This window comes from Tachyglossus aculeatus, chromosome 16 (assembly GCF_015852505.1).
Source record: "Tachyglossus aculeatus isolate mTacAcu1 chromosome 16, mTacAcu1.pri, whole genome shotgun sequence".
Classification (NCBI taxonomy): Eukaryota; Metazoa; Chordata; class Mammalia; order Monotremata; family Tachyglossidae; genus Tachyglossus; species Tachyglossus aculeatus.
In genome coordinates this window covers 30990561-31011420 of record NC_052081.1, presented here as the reverse complement: position 1 = coordinate 31011420, position 20860 = coordinate 30990561, and the positions used below count along the sequence as shown (strand labels likewise).

General features: G+C 38.3%; 1 protein-coding gene across 4 annotated transcripts in view; it reads left to right on the top strand.

Annotated features, from left to right (window-relative positions):
• Window positions 1-20860, top strand: part of VTI1A (vesicle transport through interaction with t-SNAREs 1A) — a 318622-nt gene that overhangs the window by 53224 nt on the left and 244538 nt on the right. For 2 of the 4 annotated variants that reach the window (XM_038757900.1, XM_038757902.1), the window contains exons 4-6: window positions 7698-7775; window positions 15525-15545; window positions 20223-20307. In XM_038757900.1, the coding sequence (XP_038613828.1) occupies window positions 7698-7775; window positions 15525-15545; window positions 20223-20307 (184 nt within the window). The remainder of the gene's footprint in view (window positions 1-7697; window positions 7776-15524; window positions 15546-20222; window positions 20308-20860) is intronic. The other 2 variants (XM_038757901.1, XM_038757903.1) reach the window with 1 other exon arrangement.

Below are 20860 nucleotides of genomic sequence, written 5' to 3'. Positions count from 1 at the left end.
ACATTATGAATTGGGTTGCTTCAAACTGTAGCTGTGTGACATTTGCAGCTCAAATTCTTCTGCTTGCATTTGGCCAAAGTGCAAATTTATATATAGTTGGTATTTTCAGTAGAAAAATGAGATTACGGGAAACGTTTCTTGTGATTAATTGTGATTTCTAAAGTTGACGATACCTCAGATTGCAGACTTTTTGGTAAGGAAACAAAAACAGTCATTGAATTGGGAGAAAATATTCCAAGAAAGCAAACTGTCAGGGTTAAACAAAGGCAACTGCTTCTTTATTTTCATTTTCTTTTACAATATTGTATTTAGAAATAATACTGATTTTACTCCAGTAGCACACTTCGATGAGACTCGTTTATATTTTTATTTGGAACAAACGATTCAGCATTTTATGAGGGCCCATCGTCTGACAAACAATATCTGACATTTCAAATTCATTATTTAGTAATTCAGCATGAAAGAAAAAAGTTTCAGCAGCTAATCATGTGTATAATTTGCTAAATTGCACCCCAGGAGGTAATCCAATTAATGAGTTTTTGCCATAAACATGGAAGTATTGTACATTTACAGGTAAATGATCAAAATTCATGAGGCTGAACTGTTGTTGAAGTTGAGCCTTACAACTACTGGTCCTTATAAGAAAGGATGTTTCCTAACCAAGAAAAGATGGGTCATTTTTTTGACACATGTTTGGAATTTTTTAGAATCTTTTTTTGGAATTCCATCAAATAAAAAGAGAGAATAGTGTAATTGAATAATCTATGCCAATTTTTTGGCTTTTTGGTTAAGAAAAGAAAAAATAAAAACAATCTCAATATGATATTCATGCATACTGAGGAATGTTTTAGTCCCCCATAGTGATGAAATGAATAATTAAAAAGTCAGCTCTGATACCAGCCTGTTTAAAGGTTCTTTTTTCTTTTAATGCTGTAGACTACTTTTGCTTGGCTAGTTTGAAACTGCTGTGGCAGAGATCTCCGAATGGGCAAAAGAAATACTTGGTACCATTTAAATTCTATAGTAGGCTTACTAAGAGGGAAACACAAACGTGTTTTTCCCCCTAGTTCAATAACAGTAATTGCACGATGCAGTGCCAAAGTCTTATAAATTGAACAGAGCGAAATCATGCAGAGAATACAGAAAGAGAAGTGGGTCCAGTGTTATTTAATGATGATGCTGAAGAGATATGGTCTATACATAAGCAAAAAAGAGACGAGCTGCTAGACACAGCTCTACTAGGGACATTGGGACCTGGGTTTAAGAATTTAATTTCACTCCTCCAGTTGTTCTCTCAGAAAATGGTAGCAGTGTTTCTATGGTTTTATAAGATTTAGAGATGGTTACATATAATGCTGGTGCATGCCCCATTTAAAAGTATATGCTTTAAAGACACCATTTTCATATATTATAATAATAATAATAATAATGGCATTTATTAAGCACTTACTATGTGCAAAGCACTGTTCTAAGCGCTGGGAAGGTTACAAGGTGATCAGGTTGTCCCACAGGGGGCTCACAGTCTTAATTCCCATTTTACAGATGAGGTAACTGAGGCCCAGAGAAGTTAAGTGACTTGCCCAAAGTCACACAGCTGACAGTTGGTGGAGCTGGGATTTGAACCCATGACTTCTGACTCCAAAGCCCGTGCTATTTCCACTGAGCCACGCTGCTTCTCTATATGCCATAAAAGGAGTAAAATCCCTCACTGAGCACTCCCTGTAAAGCACTCAATCACCTCGCTCTCTCCTACCTTACCTCTCTGCTTTCTTACTGTAGCACAGCCCACACACTTCTCTCCTGTAGTGCCAGCCTGCTCACTGGGCCTCCATCCCGTCTACCTCGCCACCGATCTCTCACCCATGTTCTGCCTCTGGCCTGGAGCACCCTCCCTCTTCATATCTGACAGATGATTGCTCTCCCCACCTTCAAAGTCTAACTGAAGGCAGTTCGCCTCCTAGAAGCCTTCCCTGATTAAACTCTCATTTCCTCTTCTCCCTCTCCCTTCTGCATCACCCTTGCCCGTGGATTTGCACCCTGTACTAACCCTTCCTTCAGCCCCACGGCACTTATGTACCTATCTAAAATTTCTTCATTCCTATTAATGTCTGTCTCCCCCTCTAGACTGTAAGCTTGTTGTAGAGAGGGAACTTTTCTACCAACTCTGTTATACTCTCCCAAGCACTTAGTACAGAGCTCTAAACACAGTAAGCCCTCAATAAGTATGATTGACTGATGGATTAATGCTAGTTGAACCCAGTATTTCCCATAAATTTCTGTAGTCAGCTTCATTCTGTATGAGAGAAGTTTTTTACTTTTGTTTATCCAGTGATTGCCCACCCACCTCTGCATAGAAACAGAAATTCATTACGGTAGGCTTTACAGCATTAATCACTTTGCCCCCTCTTACCTTCCCTCCCTGACTTCGTACTAGAACCCCACCTGCTCACTCTGTTCCTCTAATAATAATAATAATAATAATAATAGCATTTATTAAGCACTTACTATGTGCAAAGCACTGTTCTAACCTCTGACCAACCTACTCCCTGTACCTTGATCCTATCTTCCTTGCCACCAGCCTTTTGCTTTTATACTGCCCCTGGCCTGGAACACCCTCCCTCTTCAGATCTGACAGATGATTACTCTCCCCACCTTCAAAGCTTTATTAAAAACACATCTCATCCAAGAGGCCTTCCTCAATCAACCCCTCATTCAATCTTCTCCAACTCCTTTCTATGTTGTGCTTGTACTTGGATTTGCATCCTGTATGCATCCCTCCCTCAGTCTCACAGCACTCATGTACTTATCCTTAATTTATTTATTTATATTACCGTCTGTATCCTCCTCTAGGTTCTAAGCTTCTGGTGGGCAGGGAACGAGTCTACCAACTCTGTTATACTCTCCCAAGTGCTTAGTACAGTGCTCTGCACACAATAAGCTCTCAATAGATATGATTGATTGATTTATCATTGGGAACCTAACTGAATTTGTACTACTTTACTGCTACCATCTACTGGACCATTTTGACTGTTTTGCCATACAATGGAAATAGGACGGTCCCTGCCCTCAAGGTGCTTAAAGTCCAGTGGGAGAGTGTGCAAATGTGCCCTAGATCAAATGTCATAATAATCATAATGATTATGGTATTTAAGTGCTTAGTATGTGCCAGGCACTGTGCTATGCCCTGGAGTAGATACAAGATAATCTGTATCAGCCTCCTCTCCGATCTCCCATCCTCCTGTCTCTCCCCTCTTCAATCCATACTTCACGCCGCTGCCCGGATTGTCTTTGTCCAGAAACGGCCTGGGCATGTTACTCCCCTCCTCAAAAATCTCCAGTGGCTACCAATCAACCTATGCATCAGGCAGAAACTCCTCACCCTGGGCTTCAAGGCTATCCATCACCTTGCCCCCTCCTACCTCACCTCCCTTCTCTCCTCCTACAGCCCAGCCCGCACCCTCCACTCCTGTGCTGCTAATCTCCTCACTGTGCCTCATTTTCACCTGTCCCGCCTTCGACCCCTGGCCCGTTCTCACCTGTCCCGCCGTCGACCCCTGGCCCATGTCATCCCCCTGGCCTGGAATGCCCTCCCTCCGCACATCTGCCAAGCTAGCCCTCTTCCTCCCTTCAAGACCCTGCTGAGAGCTCACCTCCTCCAGGAGGCCTTCCCAGACTGAGCCCCCTCTCCATCCTCCCGCCTTACCTCCTTCCCCTCCCCACAGCACCTGTATATATGTATATATGTTTGTACGTATTTATTACTCTATTTTATTTGTACATATTTATTCTATTTATTTTATTTTGTTAATATGTTTTGTTTTGTTCTGTGTCTCCCCCTTCTAGACTGTGAGCCCACTGTTGGATAGGGACCGTCTCTATATGTTGCCAACTTGTACTTCCCAAGTGCTTAGTACAGTGCTCTGCACACAATAAGCTCTCGATAAATACGATTGAATGAATGAATGAATAATCAGGTTGGACACAGTCCCTGTCCCACATAGGGCTCACAGTCTTAATCCCCATTTTACAGATGAGGAAACAGAAGCACAGAAAAGTTAAGTGACTTGCCCAAGGCCATGCAGCAGATAAGTGGTAGATCCAGGGCTAGAACCCAGGGCCTCTGACTCCCAAGCCCCTGGAAGCAAATGAACTGCTCGAGTAGATGGACCTCGAAGTCCGAGAGATCCCTCCTCAAAGTCGAGGGATGTACGCCAGCAGAATGAGGAGCTACCAGCAAGAAATGGCAAAGCTCGAAACAGATTTTGTGAGTCAGTTTAACCACATACTTTTTTTAGGTTTCCCACGTGACCAGATCATCTGTTCTTTTCCAGTTTTTTTTCTTAACTGGAAGCATGCATAAGTCTCAGTATACCCCCTACTTGCGTGAAAAGTATTCTTTTGAACTTTGAGTTGATGGTATTTCCCTAATGTACAGCAAAATAATTTAGCAAAAAAATCCAACCAGATTTCAACCACAATATTCAGGTCATATGCTCTGTCTTAACCTAGTAATGCTTGAGTGCAGTCTTGTTGTCACCCTTGGATGACACCAGTGAGAGACTGTGCTTGGTTTTTATCATTGTTTTGGTAAATATCTAGGGATTCAACCTGAAATTGTCCTCCCAATTTTTAGGGAAAAGAGTGTTTTGTGTTCAGTGTCCAAATTCAGGCGTGAAATCAAACAGTCAGAGCAGGGACAGACTTTTAGACAGTTTTGGAAATGGTAAGCTTCCGCTGAGAAAAACGGTATAACACAATTGCCAAATTGGCAGTTTTTGAAGAATTTTGGGATAAAAGTTATACCGGGAAATACAGAGCTGGAAGACAAATTCTTGGTTTTTAGATTTAAAGATTTTAGATTAGATTTAGATTAGATTTTTAGGCTGAAGCCATTTAAAAAGAATCATTGGGAAAAGCCAGATATTGTTAATTCCTCCATTCATAGGATCAAAAGAATCCAATTGACTTTTTTGTGTGAGCCTGAAAAATGAACTACCATTCATTTTTGCCTTTTTGAGAGTCTTTTCTCAAATATAAGCGTAGGCCATCAGTACTTGATTAGTGGGGCATGTTTATCTCCGGAAGAGAGGAATGAGTACAAACCACTTCTTTTTTGGTGTAGTGAAGATTCAAGGTTATTCATCGTGCCATGGGAGGTAACCTGGGAATGCATACTTATGGAAGAATTTCTAAACTAAATCCTTGTTTTGTTTTCAGGAATAAATAATCACCTTATAAAATGGCAATTTCTCTTTTTATACCTAGTTTTTTTCCAGAGAGCCACAGGCACGAGCTATACTTTTCCAGCTTCCCTTTTGAGAAAAAGTATAAAAACATTCATATGTTTTCAATATTTTAGTTGCCGCAGCTGTCTTCTGTGTCAAGGATCAGTCTTTGGCAGCCACTCCCAGTGGCCATAGGGCTCAGTGAGTTTGGCTCTTAAGAGAAGCAATGTGTTGAGCAAGTCTTGGTGATTAGCTCCTCCTCACCTCCCCATCGCCCCTACTCCCTCCCTCTGCTCTACCCCCCTCCAACCCCACAGCACTTGAGTATATATGTACATATTTGTTATTTTATTTTATTAATGATCTGTATATATCTATAACTCTATTTATATTGATGCTATTGATGCCAATCTACTTGTTTTGTTATCTGTCTCCACCCTTCTAGACTGTGAGCCTGTTGTTGGGTAGGGATTGTCTCTAATGCCAAATTGTACTTTACAAGCGCTTAGTACAGTGCTCTGCACACAGTCAGTGCTCAATAAATATGATTGAATGAATGAATGAATGCTGTTTCCACTAGGCCTGGAAAAACAAAATAGGCCATTCAATAAATAATCAGATGTGCATACCAAGGCCAGGAAGGTGGCAATTAATTAGGGAATGTCCCTGGAGGAGGTGGCTCTGGAGAAGGCTTTGAGGATGGGGAGGGATGTGATTTGGCTGATTTTAGGGGCGCTCCATGCACTGGAAAGGGGTGAACCACATGAGAAGCAGTGTGGAGTAACTAGTATCTATCCCAGCACTTAGTACCATGACTGGCACATAGCACTTAACAAATATCATTAAAAAGAGAAAAAGCTCATCCATTGAGTAACTTAGTCCATTACAGGCAGGCTTTAGTGGTAGCTTGTACGCTATCCACAGTGGTATCAGGTCAGGAGCAGTGAATAGCATAGAAACTATGTGAAGAAATTTCCAATTTTAAAAAAATCATAGGCTTCTTACTTATCCACTGTTTAGTCACTTTAAATTTTGGTTACTGAGATCCAGAGGTGATTTCTTTCTTTTTAAAATAAAAGGTATTGATTGAATCAGTTAACTCACCTAGGGCTTCCTGCCAGGCCCAGGTGGGCTGTTCTAATAATGATGGTATTTGTTAAGTGCTTACTATGTGCCAAGCACTGTTCTAAGCACTGGATGGTCCCAAAGTAAGAGTCGGAGCACAGCTGCTTGACCAGGCTCAAAAAGTTCAATTTGGTGGGAGCGGTAAGTGGGAATAGGAGGTGCAGAGCACAGGTCAGCCCTGGAGTAGGAGAAGCACAGGCTGTTTAAAGAAGTCGGTGACCCAGTGTCACCCAGCGGTCTTCCACCCTGAAGAGTCAGTCACGGCTTATCGATCCTTGGCTCTGAAGAAGAGGTTAAATAGATGCTTTCAGTTTATCTGAAATTCATAGTGCTTTCTAGCGGTTTCAGATGCTCATCTATTCAAAACCAACATAGATTGTAAGCTCATTGTGGACGGGAAATGCGTCTACCAACTTTGTTTTATTATACTGTCCCAAGCACTTCACACAGGGCTCTGCACACAGTAAGTGCTCAGTAAATGCCATTGATGGTGATAGATTGCTCACAGAAAGCATTTCTGTATCTTAAAAGTTCATTGACTGCAGCCTGGGCATTCATGCCTTAACTCACCATGATTATTAAATTTAACTTATTCTATGTGTCTCATGAACTAAACTCTGATGACCTACTTCTGTGTTCCATAAACCTTCTCCATCCCACATTTTTTTCAGTCTTTCCCCTTAGGCCATTGTAGGCAGGGGGGATGGTGAGAGAGATGTATTATTCACTTTTCATGGTTCCATTCTAAAGGATTCTGTAAGACTTTGTTCTGAGGTGGGGAATTGTTTGAAATTTTCTCTTCTGATTAATAGCCTTATCATTATGAAGGAAACAAAAGTGTGTATTTCCATGGACTCCAGAGAGTACACCATATGTTATGGTCTAGTTAGGGATCGAAAGAGCCTAGACTTGAACAGTAGAACTCCTGACAGGATGTAAGAAAAATCCCTCTAGAAGCCATAGCATTTAATCACAATCGGGAGGCTTTTCTAGAGGAATAGATAATACACATTCGACTTCTATTTAACGATTTCATTTGAATGACATGGGAATCAGTAATATAGAAGTTATTTACAGCTGGGCAACTGTAGCAAAATACATCTCATTGAACCTAAAACTTGTCATTTCGTTATTCCCTCCATTTGCTGGGGTCTTGTGGTTGCCTTTTAGTGAAGCGTCAAGTTCGATAACTTCGGATAACTTGGATTTGACTTGCAGATTCCAGCCAAGAGTTTTCCATTAGGGGGCTCCCGAGATTGAGGATGATCAGTCTCAATACCGATGTGCTCCGAAGCTTTTCCTTCCTAACGCTTCTCTCTCTCTCTCTCTCTCGTTTTTCCTCTCCAGAAAAGGTCACGGATCGCCTACAGTGACGAAGTGCGGAATGAGCTTCTGGGGGATGTTGGGAATTCCTCGGAGAACCAGGTAGAATGCTAATCAAGAAACCCTAGTGGGTGGCTGGAGGGTGAAGGAGGTCACTGGCACACTGGGCTTCTCAAGCTGCTCCCTAACAGCATTAGCGACAACTCATGTGGAAGTGATACTGTTTAATGCAAAGCTGGAGTCTTAATCAACTTCAAAATGCTTCTCGGAGATCTTACATTTAACCCTTTACCTTGTGATCACCGTCTGCTATCTTTAAAAAAATCTTTTCTTCTCTTTTCTGTATTACTCAGTACTTAAGGAATAACTTGAAACACACTGTTTGCAAACAAAGCCAAGGTCCTCACCTCAAACGTATATAAAAGGAATTTTGGGAAAGGACATAATGCAGCTTTGATAATAATGCGGTATAATTAAATCAACAGTGGCAGGCAAAACAAATGGAAGTAAGCTTTCAGATTGCAACTGGGCCACTCAATATGTGGCTACTTAAAAAAAAAGTTACAATGGACCAATATAGATTTATAAGAATAACACTATTTTAGAAGTTGGGATACATATGGTGTTTATTGGTGAAAATTTTTTGCAGGGAAAAAAAATCCCAATTTGGGATCATTTATGTTACTAATATTGCACACCGTAGATTAGAATTAATAATTAGGAATATTCAACAATTTCTTCTTGGGGGAAAAACCTCATATCTATCAATCTCTCTTATGGGACTGAATTTTGCCATTAGAGAGTGTACTTTTTATCATAAATTATAGTCTATATTTGGGTAAAGAAATTTTAAATCCATTTGGATAAACTGAATTGGTATTAAAGCATTTGTTCTCTTAGCTATTTACAGAATGTCACAGTTTTCATTATACAGAGCTAATAACCTTTGATATTTTAAAAGTAAATAAGCTTCAGTTAAGATGTTGAACATTTAGAGGTAGGACATGAACTTGTTGTATCCTAATGTGATTTGGTGCTGCGAGATAACTATGACCAAGCTTAAACTTGTGTGGTAGATTTCAGCGTGCCTATTGGGCTAGCATAACTTGCAGACTATCTCCTATTACTACATGTTAATAAGGGACCTGGTGTATTCAGTCGTACAAAGTAGATAAGTAAATATACTTCTGATTGTTTACACACACACACACACACTCATTCAGTCATTCATTTATTCAATTGTATTTATTGAGCGCTTACTGTGTGCAGAGCACTGTACTAAACGCTTGGGAAGTACAAGTTGGCAACATATAGAAACGGCCCCTACCCAACAGTGGGATCACAGTCTAGAAGGGGGAGACAGAGAACAAAACATATTAACAAAATAAAATAAATAGAATAAATATGTACAAATAAAACAAATAGAGTAATAAATACATACAAACATATATACATATATACAGGTGCTGTGGGGAGGGGAAGGAGGTAAGGGGGGGATGGAGAGGAGAGGGAGAGGAAGGAGCGAGCTCAGTCTGGGAAGGCCTCCTGGAGGAGGTGAGCTCTCAGTAGGGAAAATGGGGGAGGATCCCCCCCAGGCCCAAGGCCTGAGGCCCACTCTGCCCACGCGCGTGCGCGCACACACACACACACACACGCAATCTAACTATGCCAGTATAAACAGGAGCTTTGCCACAACATGATATGACAAAACTGAGTAGGTTATTTCTGGGGGAAGAGCCTTTCTCCCTTCTTCTTCCCTTGTTATTCAGGAGTGATCAGCCTGAGTTTAAATATGGAAACATACTCTGTCGTCCCTTGATTTTCAGGCCCTTGACTGTAATGTAAGACAAGCAAAAAAGTAAAAATGAGTTGGATATATCGGACAGAGTAGTTATGACAAAATTTGTCGGGACCGTCCCTATATGTTGCCGATTTGTACTTTCCAAGCACTTAGTACAGTGCTCTGCACACAGTAAGTGCTCAGTAAATACGATTGAATGAATTTGTCTTCATAATAGGTTGGCTAATATATGAATATTTGAGAATTCTTTGTGTTTGAATTATAATGCCCTGATTTGCCGCAACAGCAACATAATCGTGCCTTTTAAAAGCTAAAATGATTGAGTGCTTTTATTTCCTATGTCGGCTGTGTTAAAAGTAAAAGATCTTTACTTGATTTGAAATGCTACATAATGTAGAGGAAATATAGAATGGGGAAATCCTGTCTTTCAGAGTTCTTGTTCATGTAATACATGTTGAAGTGCCCCTGACATTGAAATCATTTTAAAGTGCTCACATTTTGTGTGCCCAAAATATTTCCTGGATATGCCATATAAATCTCATTCTTTAAAATTACCAAAGGAAGAGAGTTTGCAAAAATAGTGTGCAGTCATATTTTCTGATTTTTTTCAAATTATAATCTCTTCTGTCACTTAAAAGCAATTAGGCAGAGTTTCTCTAGTAGACTCAGAGATACCAAACTTAGAAACCCCGAAAGTACTTGGAGAGCCTGAAGTTTAGTTGTTAGGGGCTGTCACTTCAATAAATATAAATCTAAATGTGAAAAATTACAATTGTAACTACATGAAACAGAAAGATTATTACAGTGAACTTTTCAGTCTGAAATATGAATTAGGTGTGATATTTCAAATAGAAAACACATCCAATTTTGGGATTTTTTCATTACTGTATGAGTAATCACATGTGGTTTCAAATAATGAAACATTCATAGGAATTTTACATGTTTGTGTGCACATTTCCATCCTTTGGGTTCACAGATGACGTCTCTGTAGAGGAGAAGCAACATGGTGTAGTGGATAGAGCATAGGTCTGGGAATCAAAAGGTCATAGGTTCTAATCCCTGCTCCTCCACTTGTCTGCTGGGTGACCTTGGGCAAGTCACTTAACTTCTCTGGGCCCAAGTTACCTGATCTGGAAAATGGGGATCGAGACCGTGAGCCCCACGTGGGACATGGACTATGTCCAATCCAATTTGCTTGTACCCACTCCAGCGCTTAGCGCAGTGCCTGGCACATAGTAAGCACTTAACAAATACCATAATTATTATTAGTATCTCATCAATTTGCACAGGTGTGGCTAATAGTCTAATGCAAGATTGACACAGCCCCTTCTGCAGTGTGTGCATGTAAAGTTTGCTTCTTTCTGAACAGTTGCATTTTTACACATAGTACCCAGTGCTGAATTCTTTTCTTCTTCTTGTGTCAAAATCCTCCCAAAGCCCTCTCAGCTCTGCTAGCTTTCTATCCCATTTTCGGGATGTACCTGCCAAGTCTGATGTATTCTCCCAAGTGCTTAGTACAGTCCTCTGATTAGGAGTAAGCACTCAATAAATACCATTGATGATTTCTGATTGCTCCATGCCAGGCTGACTTGTTTCTTGTGCTGGACTTTCTAACGACCACTGTCATGCCACCTAATCACTGCATGTAATTTCTTTCTTCCCTTTTCCCTCCATAGTTGAACCCATCCATTCTATCAGTTAGACCTAGAACTATACTTCTCGTGTGATAAGATCATCATTCAAATCATAGAATGAGTAGAGGGACTGATTCATTGGGCTAAGACATCAAATTGCTTCTAACTGGTAAATCCTAAAGAATTAGTGAGTGGGGAAATAAAGAACTGCGGCAATATAACTGCAAATTGGATTAACTATTTCATGAGCACAGAAAAGTTTAACCCTAGAGACTGCTAAAGAAGAACTCACAAATGAGTTTTTCACATTTGCACTGTTTGCAATATCCCCTAGATACAACAATTAGTAGTAGTAATCGTATTAAGTGCTTTTTGGATTCAGAGCTCTGCTTTATGTGCTGGAAAAGAATGCTCAAGGTCTCTGTCCTTTGAGGGACACACAGTCTGAGGTAAACCTTTAGACTATTTTGGTGGTGGGTAGGGTGAGGCGAAACTAAATAAAACAATTGGCATATTTTGACCATTTTTTTTAAATGATATTCTAAGTACGTTACTTTGTGTCAGGCACTGTTCTAAGCACTGGGGTAGATACAAGCTAATCAGGTTGGATACAGTCCCTGTCCCTGAAGCACAGAGAAGTTAAGTGACTTACCCAAGGTCACACAACAGACAAGTGGTGGAGCCGGAATTAGAACCCAGATCCTTTCGCCATCCTTCTGATTCATAGAACTGTGCTCTATGAGGCCACACTGCTTCCCAACTGTTGTAGTTGGCTGGCCCTTTAAGGTTTTGAAAACATTCGGGGCAAGGGGAAGTATATAAATTGGAGAATACTGTAATGCAACAGTTGAAAAAGGGGCAAGAAACCAAAAGTGTAAGCCTATTATAGACCCAGACCAGGGCTTTTTGCTTTCTTTTGTTTTTACTGTGGGACTCAGTTTTGAAAGGGCATTCTTGGAGGTGAATCAGTGGGTATTCTTGACACCTAACACTAAATATTATGTGTGCTAATACAGGCAACATTATGCTGTGTTGTAATTAGCTAAATCTCCTGAGTGAAAAGAACGTATTAATTTCCATTAGGTATATCTGGAAGTTGCTTCCATTTAATTTATTAAGGTTTAAAAATATTTCATAACAATAATTTTCTAAACTAAAATATGTTTGATGTCCTTCCACCATTACACTATTAAATTGGGTTCCATGCTGTTTTAATATAGTAATAGCTTTGCTTTGTTCACATTAATTCATTCCTGATTCAGATCTGGCGTGCACAATCAGATGTGACTTGTTCTGCTTTACAAAGAAGGAGAAACCATCTATGTTACATGTCAGGAGAGTGTTTGGGTTATTGGTTGCCAAGGAATCTTATCTTAAACAGTACTATATCATTTTCCAATCATTTTTGTCATTCTGACTGGCAGAATGTATTAGTCCTCTAAAAGAGTTAAGTATTTCAATGAAGAAATGCTGTATTTTGAGTTCTATCTCTTTTTGTTATTTTGGGTTAATGAGGGTTAAAGTTGGTCACAGAAAGGAATTAGATGGTTAAATCAGAATATAATGATGATTTATTTCCTATATTCCAAACTGTATTGTTTGAACCATGTGATATCTCTTCCAGTACCAAAATACATAGATCAATGAATTTGAGTCCTTAATAGAAGGTTAAGAAAAGTTAAATACACAGTAACATATTTACTCATACACTCAGAAATATTTGTGGTAAACCATTATTTTGCAGAGATAGGATTACTTAATTTCTGACTACAAGGTTTTCTTAGGTCCTGATTTGGGCTTGCTGTGCATAAAGTGTGTCAAACTTCAGCTACAGACCAGGGGGTGAAGTCGGTCAATTTAATTCCCCAAGATCTAAAGAAGGTCGGTATCATTTCATATAGCCCTGGCAGAGCAGATCATTACCAGACACAAATCTGTTCGTTACGTGCTGAGGGTTTATAGCAAAATAAATAGACTGTCATCATAAGTTCAGAAAATTGTGTGTTCGACCCACGATAATGTGTAAAGGGCGTTTAATAGAGTTCAGCATTTATTCGTTATCTGTATGCGGACAGAGACGGCAGCCGTGTTATCAGCTTTAAAAAAAATTTGGTAGTTTGCTCGGTCACATGATGTGCCTCATAGACCCACAGCATGCGCATGCGTGCACCTTCGCAGACACACTCTGCGGCGCGGTTTTGATTTTTAGTCACAGCAGAAGGCTTAGCCACAAGAGATTCCACTGGTTCAAACCAGCGTAAACCAGATTTTTTTCAGCCTACAAAGGAACAGATTACCTCTTGTATAAATTCTGCATTAAAAAAAAATAGAAAAAACTTTGTTTCAAAAAATGTTGATTATCATAATCTAAAATGGTGGCTGTGGATGCTTTAGTGCCGTTCACGAATTAGCAAATGGTGAACTCGATAAAGTATACATTTGGTTCATTTTCGGCTGGGGCGATCATTGTTAATTTGCAGATATACACTCATCTTTTGTTCGTTTCAATGAATAATTCTCAACAACTTTAAAACCAACAAAACAAAACAAAAAAACCCCTCTTTTTCCTAGCTTAGCTGCAAATCCGGCACAAGCTTAAACTCAGCCATGCAGCACAAACAAGATAGAACATTTTTTGTTTGGAACCTATTGAAAAAACAAATGTGGAGTATTTTTAAACGCTCATTGATTATGGCAGGGTGGCATGCCCAAATGGACTCTATTGCAGAAGAGTAGTTTTAAACTTTGGCCCTTTAAGCATCATAGTCAACTGAAGAATGGTGACCCTGAAGAAACAGAGCGCTATGTGACCAGCTCCAAGATCCTCTCTTTCTGAAAAAGAATTAATGTTTGCCTTTTAGAAAGCGAAAAAGAGAAACAGGCACTCACTCGCATTTTCTATATATAGATATATAGATAGATATAGATAGATATACGCATACCTATTAGTTTATGATAGGCTAGATTCCTGTGTTTAGAACTCGGCATAATGATTTAAGGACTAGCTTGGTTATATATTTCAGTACAGTTCTTTCTTTAAATTTCTGATTTGGACAGTTGCAGCTAACTGAATTACATTCCAGCCTCCAGACTATTTTGGAGGAAGAATGAAAAGTTACATTTTAAGCAAATGTACAGGGCATCATGTGACAGAACAGTTAATGTTTTTCTTTTGGGAAGGGAACTCTTTTATAAATCTCTCTGCCCCAAACTTGAAATTAGTCTTCTAAAATAAGAAGTGAAACAGAAATTGGAAAGTTTATGTGGCTTTTATCATGTGGGGCCAAAACGATTGAGAAGCCCTTATCGCAGGAGGTCTTTAGTGGTCTTCTTTATAAGCAGTTATGACAACTACAACTGGTTCTGCCTTTTTTTCTGAAACAGTCGACAATTGTAGATGTTAATAGGTGAAGCAGATATAATTGTATGTTTAAAATGGTAGTTGTATAGTCCAGTTAGGAAAGGATCGAAAAATGCAAATATCAGTCAGCGGTATTGTGTCATCTGCAGTCTTGTCTAAAATCAGTCTGTTTCTATTTTATTTTGGAAAATATTGTTAAAGCAAGCTTATAAAAACAGATATGTTGCATGTTCTGATAGGCATTGAATTAAAATCAGTTGGCCTGCTTTGTGTAAGATATTCAAAAAGTGAAAGAAATCATTGCATTTTGATGTTTTGGTCTTTTGATTTCCATGTTCTTCATTCTTAAAATATATGATACGCTGTTCCAAATTAAAAGGTACCCTGGGATTTTTTTTTTTTTGCAATAGTCTAGTATTAAGAAAACCAGAAATAATCTCCAGCATTCCCAATAATTTTCCAGGACATTATCTGCATATATAGCTCTTTAAATATGCCATATCCTAAGGAAACATTCTCCTTCAGGCCTCCTTAATAATTGTCCATGCATTAATAGCGAATATGTAAATGCTTGAGGAATTGATTTCTAACTTAAAGTAATATAAGATAATAATTTGTTTTGAGCTAAATAAGAAATAAGTTGTTAACATTCAAAATTGAGTTCTATCCATCAACGTGGGCATACAAAACCTCTTCAACAGTTCATTCTTAAAAGGGATGTATGGTAAACTAGTTTTGTTTTCTTTAAAATATAGACTTCTATGAAGTCATTCTCCTTTATTTCATGATGGTGTCTTAGATGTGGTTTAAAAGAGAATTTCTCACTATTCTCTTTGTTTAATGTGACAGTGTGAGAAAGTGATCTTTATTCGTTCAAAAAACTCTGCATGTAGTCTGTGTTTAGGTTCTTCTAATGTGTTTGTCTGTGATTTTTAAATGCTAAACATGTAAACAGATAAATTGTCAATGTTAATTCTGTATCCTGTCACACAACTGATCTTTCCTGGCATTTCTTTCCTTTTTATCTTTTTTTTTTTTGTGCGTTCATGTTGCAGTTGATAAAATTACGCGAAGAGGTGAGTACTTTCTAGCTTTCTGTTGTCTAGCTTCCCTTTAAAGCTGAGTTTCTAAATCTGAAGTAGATCTTTTTGTTCAGCATTACAGGGAATCTACACAAAGCAAAAGTATTGATTATATTGCTCAAAAATGTTCTCTACTATCTGCCTCATCTTATAACTGCATACTTAAGAATACTGGGGGACGAGTGTTGGATATTGTAACTATTATTTGATTGAAGAGGAAAAAGATATTTTAAAGGCAAAGAAAAGGGAAGCATAGTAGTTAAAGTTTTAAACTGTTATCCCTCCAAATTAAATTTTGGTTTTATATTGTGAAAGCAATTATTTTTATTTGTTTCTGAAAATATTCAGTGGGGCAAATATTTATATAGATTAAGGTTTCTGATTTACCAAGTTCTACTTTCAACAAATATGCTCCTCTCAAAATATAGTTAATTTTAATATACTGAAACAATCACTTTTGGGGGAACACATTAATATTACAAATGAACTGCAAGTGAACGTTTCCCCATACGTATCAATATGGTTTTCTGCATCGGCAGCATTTTTGTTGTTGTTGAACGTGGTACCTGCACGATTCCTCATCTTATTAGGTTTTATAGTCTCTCCTGGTTTTACAACTGTCCACTGCTGCGCACTGAACAGTTGACCGAGTTCAGTAACCATCTACTGCTTTGGATTTATTTGTGACACAGCACATATCTGCAGTTCTCTATCCTGTTTTATCCCAACATCAGTGAGAGATTTTGTGTAGCCTATATTTCCGTTAGGCTAAGTTTCTCAGGCGAGCCTTGTTGCCCTGTCAGGGGTACATGACAACAGTTATTGCAATTTTGATGTAGTGTGGTTGATCTTCGTTACCTTTATCTTTTTTGTTGAAACAACAGTGAATATTATTCTTTGAAAATTAAATTGCTTACAGTAACGAAACAACACTAGGAACCATCTTGTGGGCAGATTAATAGCAGTGATGGGGGTGTTTGATGGAATATTTCCTGTTTTGTAATAAGAATATTTCATTATTTGTTAAAACATGTTAAATGTTTATTTGGTGACTTTCAAAAAAAACTTAACCCAATCAGGATGTATTTCTGGTGTGTTGCCATTAATAAAAAAAATTGGAAACAAAATAAAATTAGCAAAAGGCTTAATGCTCCTGCCTATTTACTGTTCTAGAGCCTTTATTTAGAATCCCTACATGTAAAAAGAAGAATGTGTGAGCAGAATTTGTGTAACCTGAATTCTGACAAGCTATCACTCACTATTTTCTGTATGCATTCACTATAATGTCAACCCACTTTTACTCAAGACTACAGATGTACACATATGTAAATATATTTTGTTCTAAGGTGAAGATGAGATTTGTGCTTCCTAGCCAACTACTACGGGTTATGTTTTATGAATGATGATAATTGGGATTGGAAAAGTCTGTGATAAAGAACCCGGATCTGACTGTTACCACCTGAAGTTATTTAATGAATGTGTTACATAAAATTAGATGGGGGTAATTTGCCAAAATCATCATTTTCTGCAAAAGTTCTTTAAGCAAGGAAATAAGTGTAACGTTTAAAAATCTGTTTTATATATCAAAAATAGTGCGTGCGGCAAATAGATATTTCTTTTAAAGATGCTTTTAATAGTGTGTTTCCTTGTAATTTCTTCCTTTTTTTGCATGCAACGATAATCATCTAGATCAATGATTTTCACTTTAGTATATGTTTTGAAAACTAAAATTGCCATAATTTATCATGGAATTGTAATTAAAGGTAGACTTAAATAATTGAACTAATAGGATGACATAATCTGAAATGTAATTTTAACTGCTTTTGTTATTATTGTGGATGCTATTTATGGAATAAATTACTCTGATGCACTATGTGCTTTAACAAATAGTGTAAATGACCCAGGTGAGGTTCTAACATGTCACCTACTGAAAACAACCTAATTTTAGCCATCTTAAGGAGACATGTCCTCTTACAAATAATCGTACTCTGCTCTATTTTGGGATAATAACACCCGCATGTCCTCCTCATTATAATGCTCTATTTGTTGGAGGATATTTGTGGGAGGCTGGGCTGTGGTACAGATCAAGATAAACAGGCTTTAGCATTTCTTAGCTCTCAGTTTGAGTCCTGCTCGCACAGGATGACTAAATCTCCAGTGAAAGTATTCCACGATGCAAAAATTTCCTCACACAAGTTGAGCGCCGTCTGAAGCGTCTACACAGAATCATTCCAAACTTTGAAAAAGGCCATGCGGAGTGTGGGAGAATGGGTTTGGGTGGAGAGTAAGGGACAAGTTGAAAGTATCAGCTGCTTCTGTAGACCATTTCCTTTCATTTCCCAATATTGGGGCAATGCAGAACTAGGCCAACAGAGTAAATAGAACAGCCGTTTCAAGAACTTGATTTTGTTTTGACTTAGGTAGGGAGCTTCTGAAAGACAAAACAAGAACCAGCAGCATGCAATATTACTGTTCGGATGACCGTGCTTCTCTGCACAAATTGCTTTGGCAGAAAAATTAGCCCCAGAATACATTTAACTCCTTCAGAAATGTTTGCCTGATAATGCACACATATAAAATACAAATTCATGTGGATAACCATACTGACTTAGCAGTAATGCTGTGCATAATCCGATTTTTCATAATTGCCTCGGATTAAAAAAAAATAAATCCCAATTCAAATGTTCCGCTCCCTGTATCGAATATGAAGTACCAGATGATTAAAATGTGATATTATGGCATCCACAATAGGTACAGCAGCATCTCACCTAAAATTTAGGAATTTTTCCACTTTTTGAATTATTCTTCTGACTGTTAAGTTTTGAAAGCTTAAAGAATTTGAAATGAGCATATTGGTATTAAAGTAAAAAAAACATTTTCCCAGCGCAGTGGGCCCCACTAAGAGAGTTTTTTGATGGCTACTGTGTTCTTCCCTCTGGAATTTAAGTAATGAATGTAGGTAAAGATGAATACAGTCCTGGATAGAGATCTTTTATGTAACTTCTTTAAAGTTTAAGTAATTTTTTGAATTGGCCGTATATCCCCAATCTCTACAGCACCAGTTCCTTTGGTGGTTTCAATTAAAGCAGTGTATCTCTGGTTTTAAATTTCATTAAAAGTGCTTTTGCTCCCTTTTTTAGGTGGCTTGCCTCCAACGAATGTTAAAGACTTTTAGACTTTTTGTTTGCAATTTGCTCTTAACCTATCCACTGTGTATTAGATGACGCTATTAATTATTATAGACTGTTATTGCAGCTTTTCTGACCTTCACATTAGGTCCTATCTGTGCTGATCTAAATGCATTGTTTTAATGATTTCCTCTTTCCCCCCATCACCCTCCCCCCCAAAAAAAATCAAGGAAAGCTTTGATGTGGCTTTAGCTGCCTCCATCGTCTGGCCGCATCTCAGATGTGTCACCTATGCCGGGAGGGAATAGGGAAATCACGTTTTGAATGGTAATGATAACATACTAATCACTTCCTTTCTTTGAAGATAGAAGCGAGATATTCTGTCAGCATCCCTGGTTGCTGGAGCTTGGAGGCACTGGTCTAGGTGTATTAGCTTAAGTGTGCATGTCAATACAGCTTGCATCTCTGAGATCCATAGGGGCTCATTAGAGCAAGGTAGATCGTTTCGCTAGACAGCCACACAGATAATATGTATGGCAACTCCTGTTTCATTATCAGAAAGTATTTCTTCGATTTTAAATGACATCTGTCAATAAGACAAAGTTAGAGGAGGTGTTTCTGCTGGATCCCAAAACTGGTTTGGGGCACAGAGGGTTTTTTTTGGGGGGTGGAGGCGTTGAAGGGAGGCAGGAGAAAGGAGAAGCCAATCACCCTTTTTGTGCACATTAATGTTTGCAACAAATATGATTGGTTTGTATCTTTTTTGGTAGGCTGAATAAGACTAGTCCAAGATCATTATCCTTTAAAAGAGGAAACTGAACATTTCGTGTTTAGAGGAATGAAATGGTAAAAATAGCAATTTCAATTTCACTGTTGCTTTCGGGTTCAAAATGAAAGTCATTAAAATGTAGGCCACGTGGTTCTTGGAATCTGAATTTTCATCCTGTATTTGGAAAAAAAAAAGAATTATCTGTATAATTTACAATTTGCATATTAGCATCAGCGAAGGCATGAGTGTGCCTCTCGTTTCTTGATATTTACCGTGTATAGTTGCATTTTAGAATTCCATTTCAGTTCAGAGTATTGTTCTATGCACTCTCTTTCCCTACAACCGAATACAAGAAGATTCTACTAAAAATTGTATCTTTGTTGAAAATCGCTACCCGGAGGTAATTGAAAGGGAAATGTAATGTTAAGTTGCTGGATTTTGTTTCAAGCACAAAATATTGAATCAATTTTCCAGGAAAATAAAAATTGCTAGTATTGTTCATGCCTTTCCCATGCCTGAGAATGATTGATTACTTGGGCCATTCATTGCAGTGACCTAGATCAAATATGAGTATTTTAGACAAAAATGATTGGTGCACTTATATGGATTGGCTGAAAATCTACTCCTTGCAATTTCAGAATGGACCGTTCTGTAAAAAAATATCTGTTTATGGTTTTATATTGGAGACTCAGAAAGCGTAATTAAAAAAAAGGAGGGGGAAAAAAGAACACTGTAGACAGCCGTCTGATTTTTTTTTTCCTTTTTCTTTTTCAGAGGGCACATCTGCTCGATAACACAGAGAGGCTGGAAAGGTCATCTCGGAGACTAGAGGCTGGATACCAAATAGCAGTGGAAACCGGTAAGAATTCTGAGAGTGAGCAAATTGTCTTGCTTATGCACAGCAGTCTTCACAACACATGACATTTCAGGGAAACTTCAAAGGAGAGGCAGAGACAGCAGCCCGAGATGTGGTTTACATATTGGGGAGACAATTGGGAGCTTATTTGCGCTTATCTTTTTTCAACTTAAAAGACATGACATCTACTGAAAACAGTTCCTGAGGTTTAAAAGTATACATTAGAAAAGAGATGGAATACTTTGTTTAAATTCCACAATTGTCTTAATATGCAGTTCCATGTTGTCAGTTTACCCACCCACAATGATTGCTAGCACACAGCACAGTTCCCAGGTGTTTTTGCCTTTTACTTTTAAGCATACATGTAAAAATTAACATTTTAATCAATCTGATAGATTTGCACCAAAGACAAGAAGTAATATACTTCCCCACTTGCCCATTTACCCTCAGGTTGAAAATGAGTCACCTAATGATTTAGCAGTTTTAAAAAAGTAATTAACAGGGTGAACTATCAGAGATGGAAGGATTGAGTTAAATTAGGAGCAAGCAATGCTAA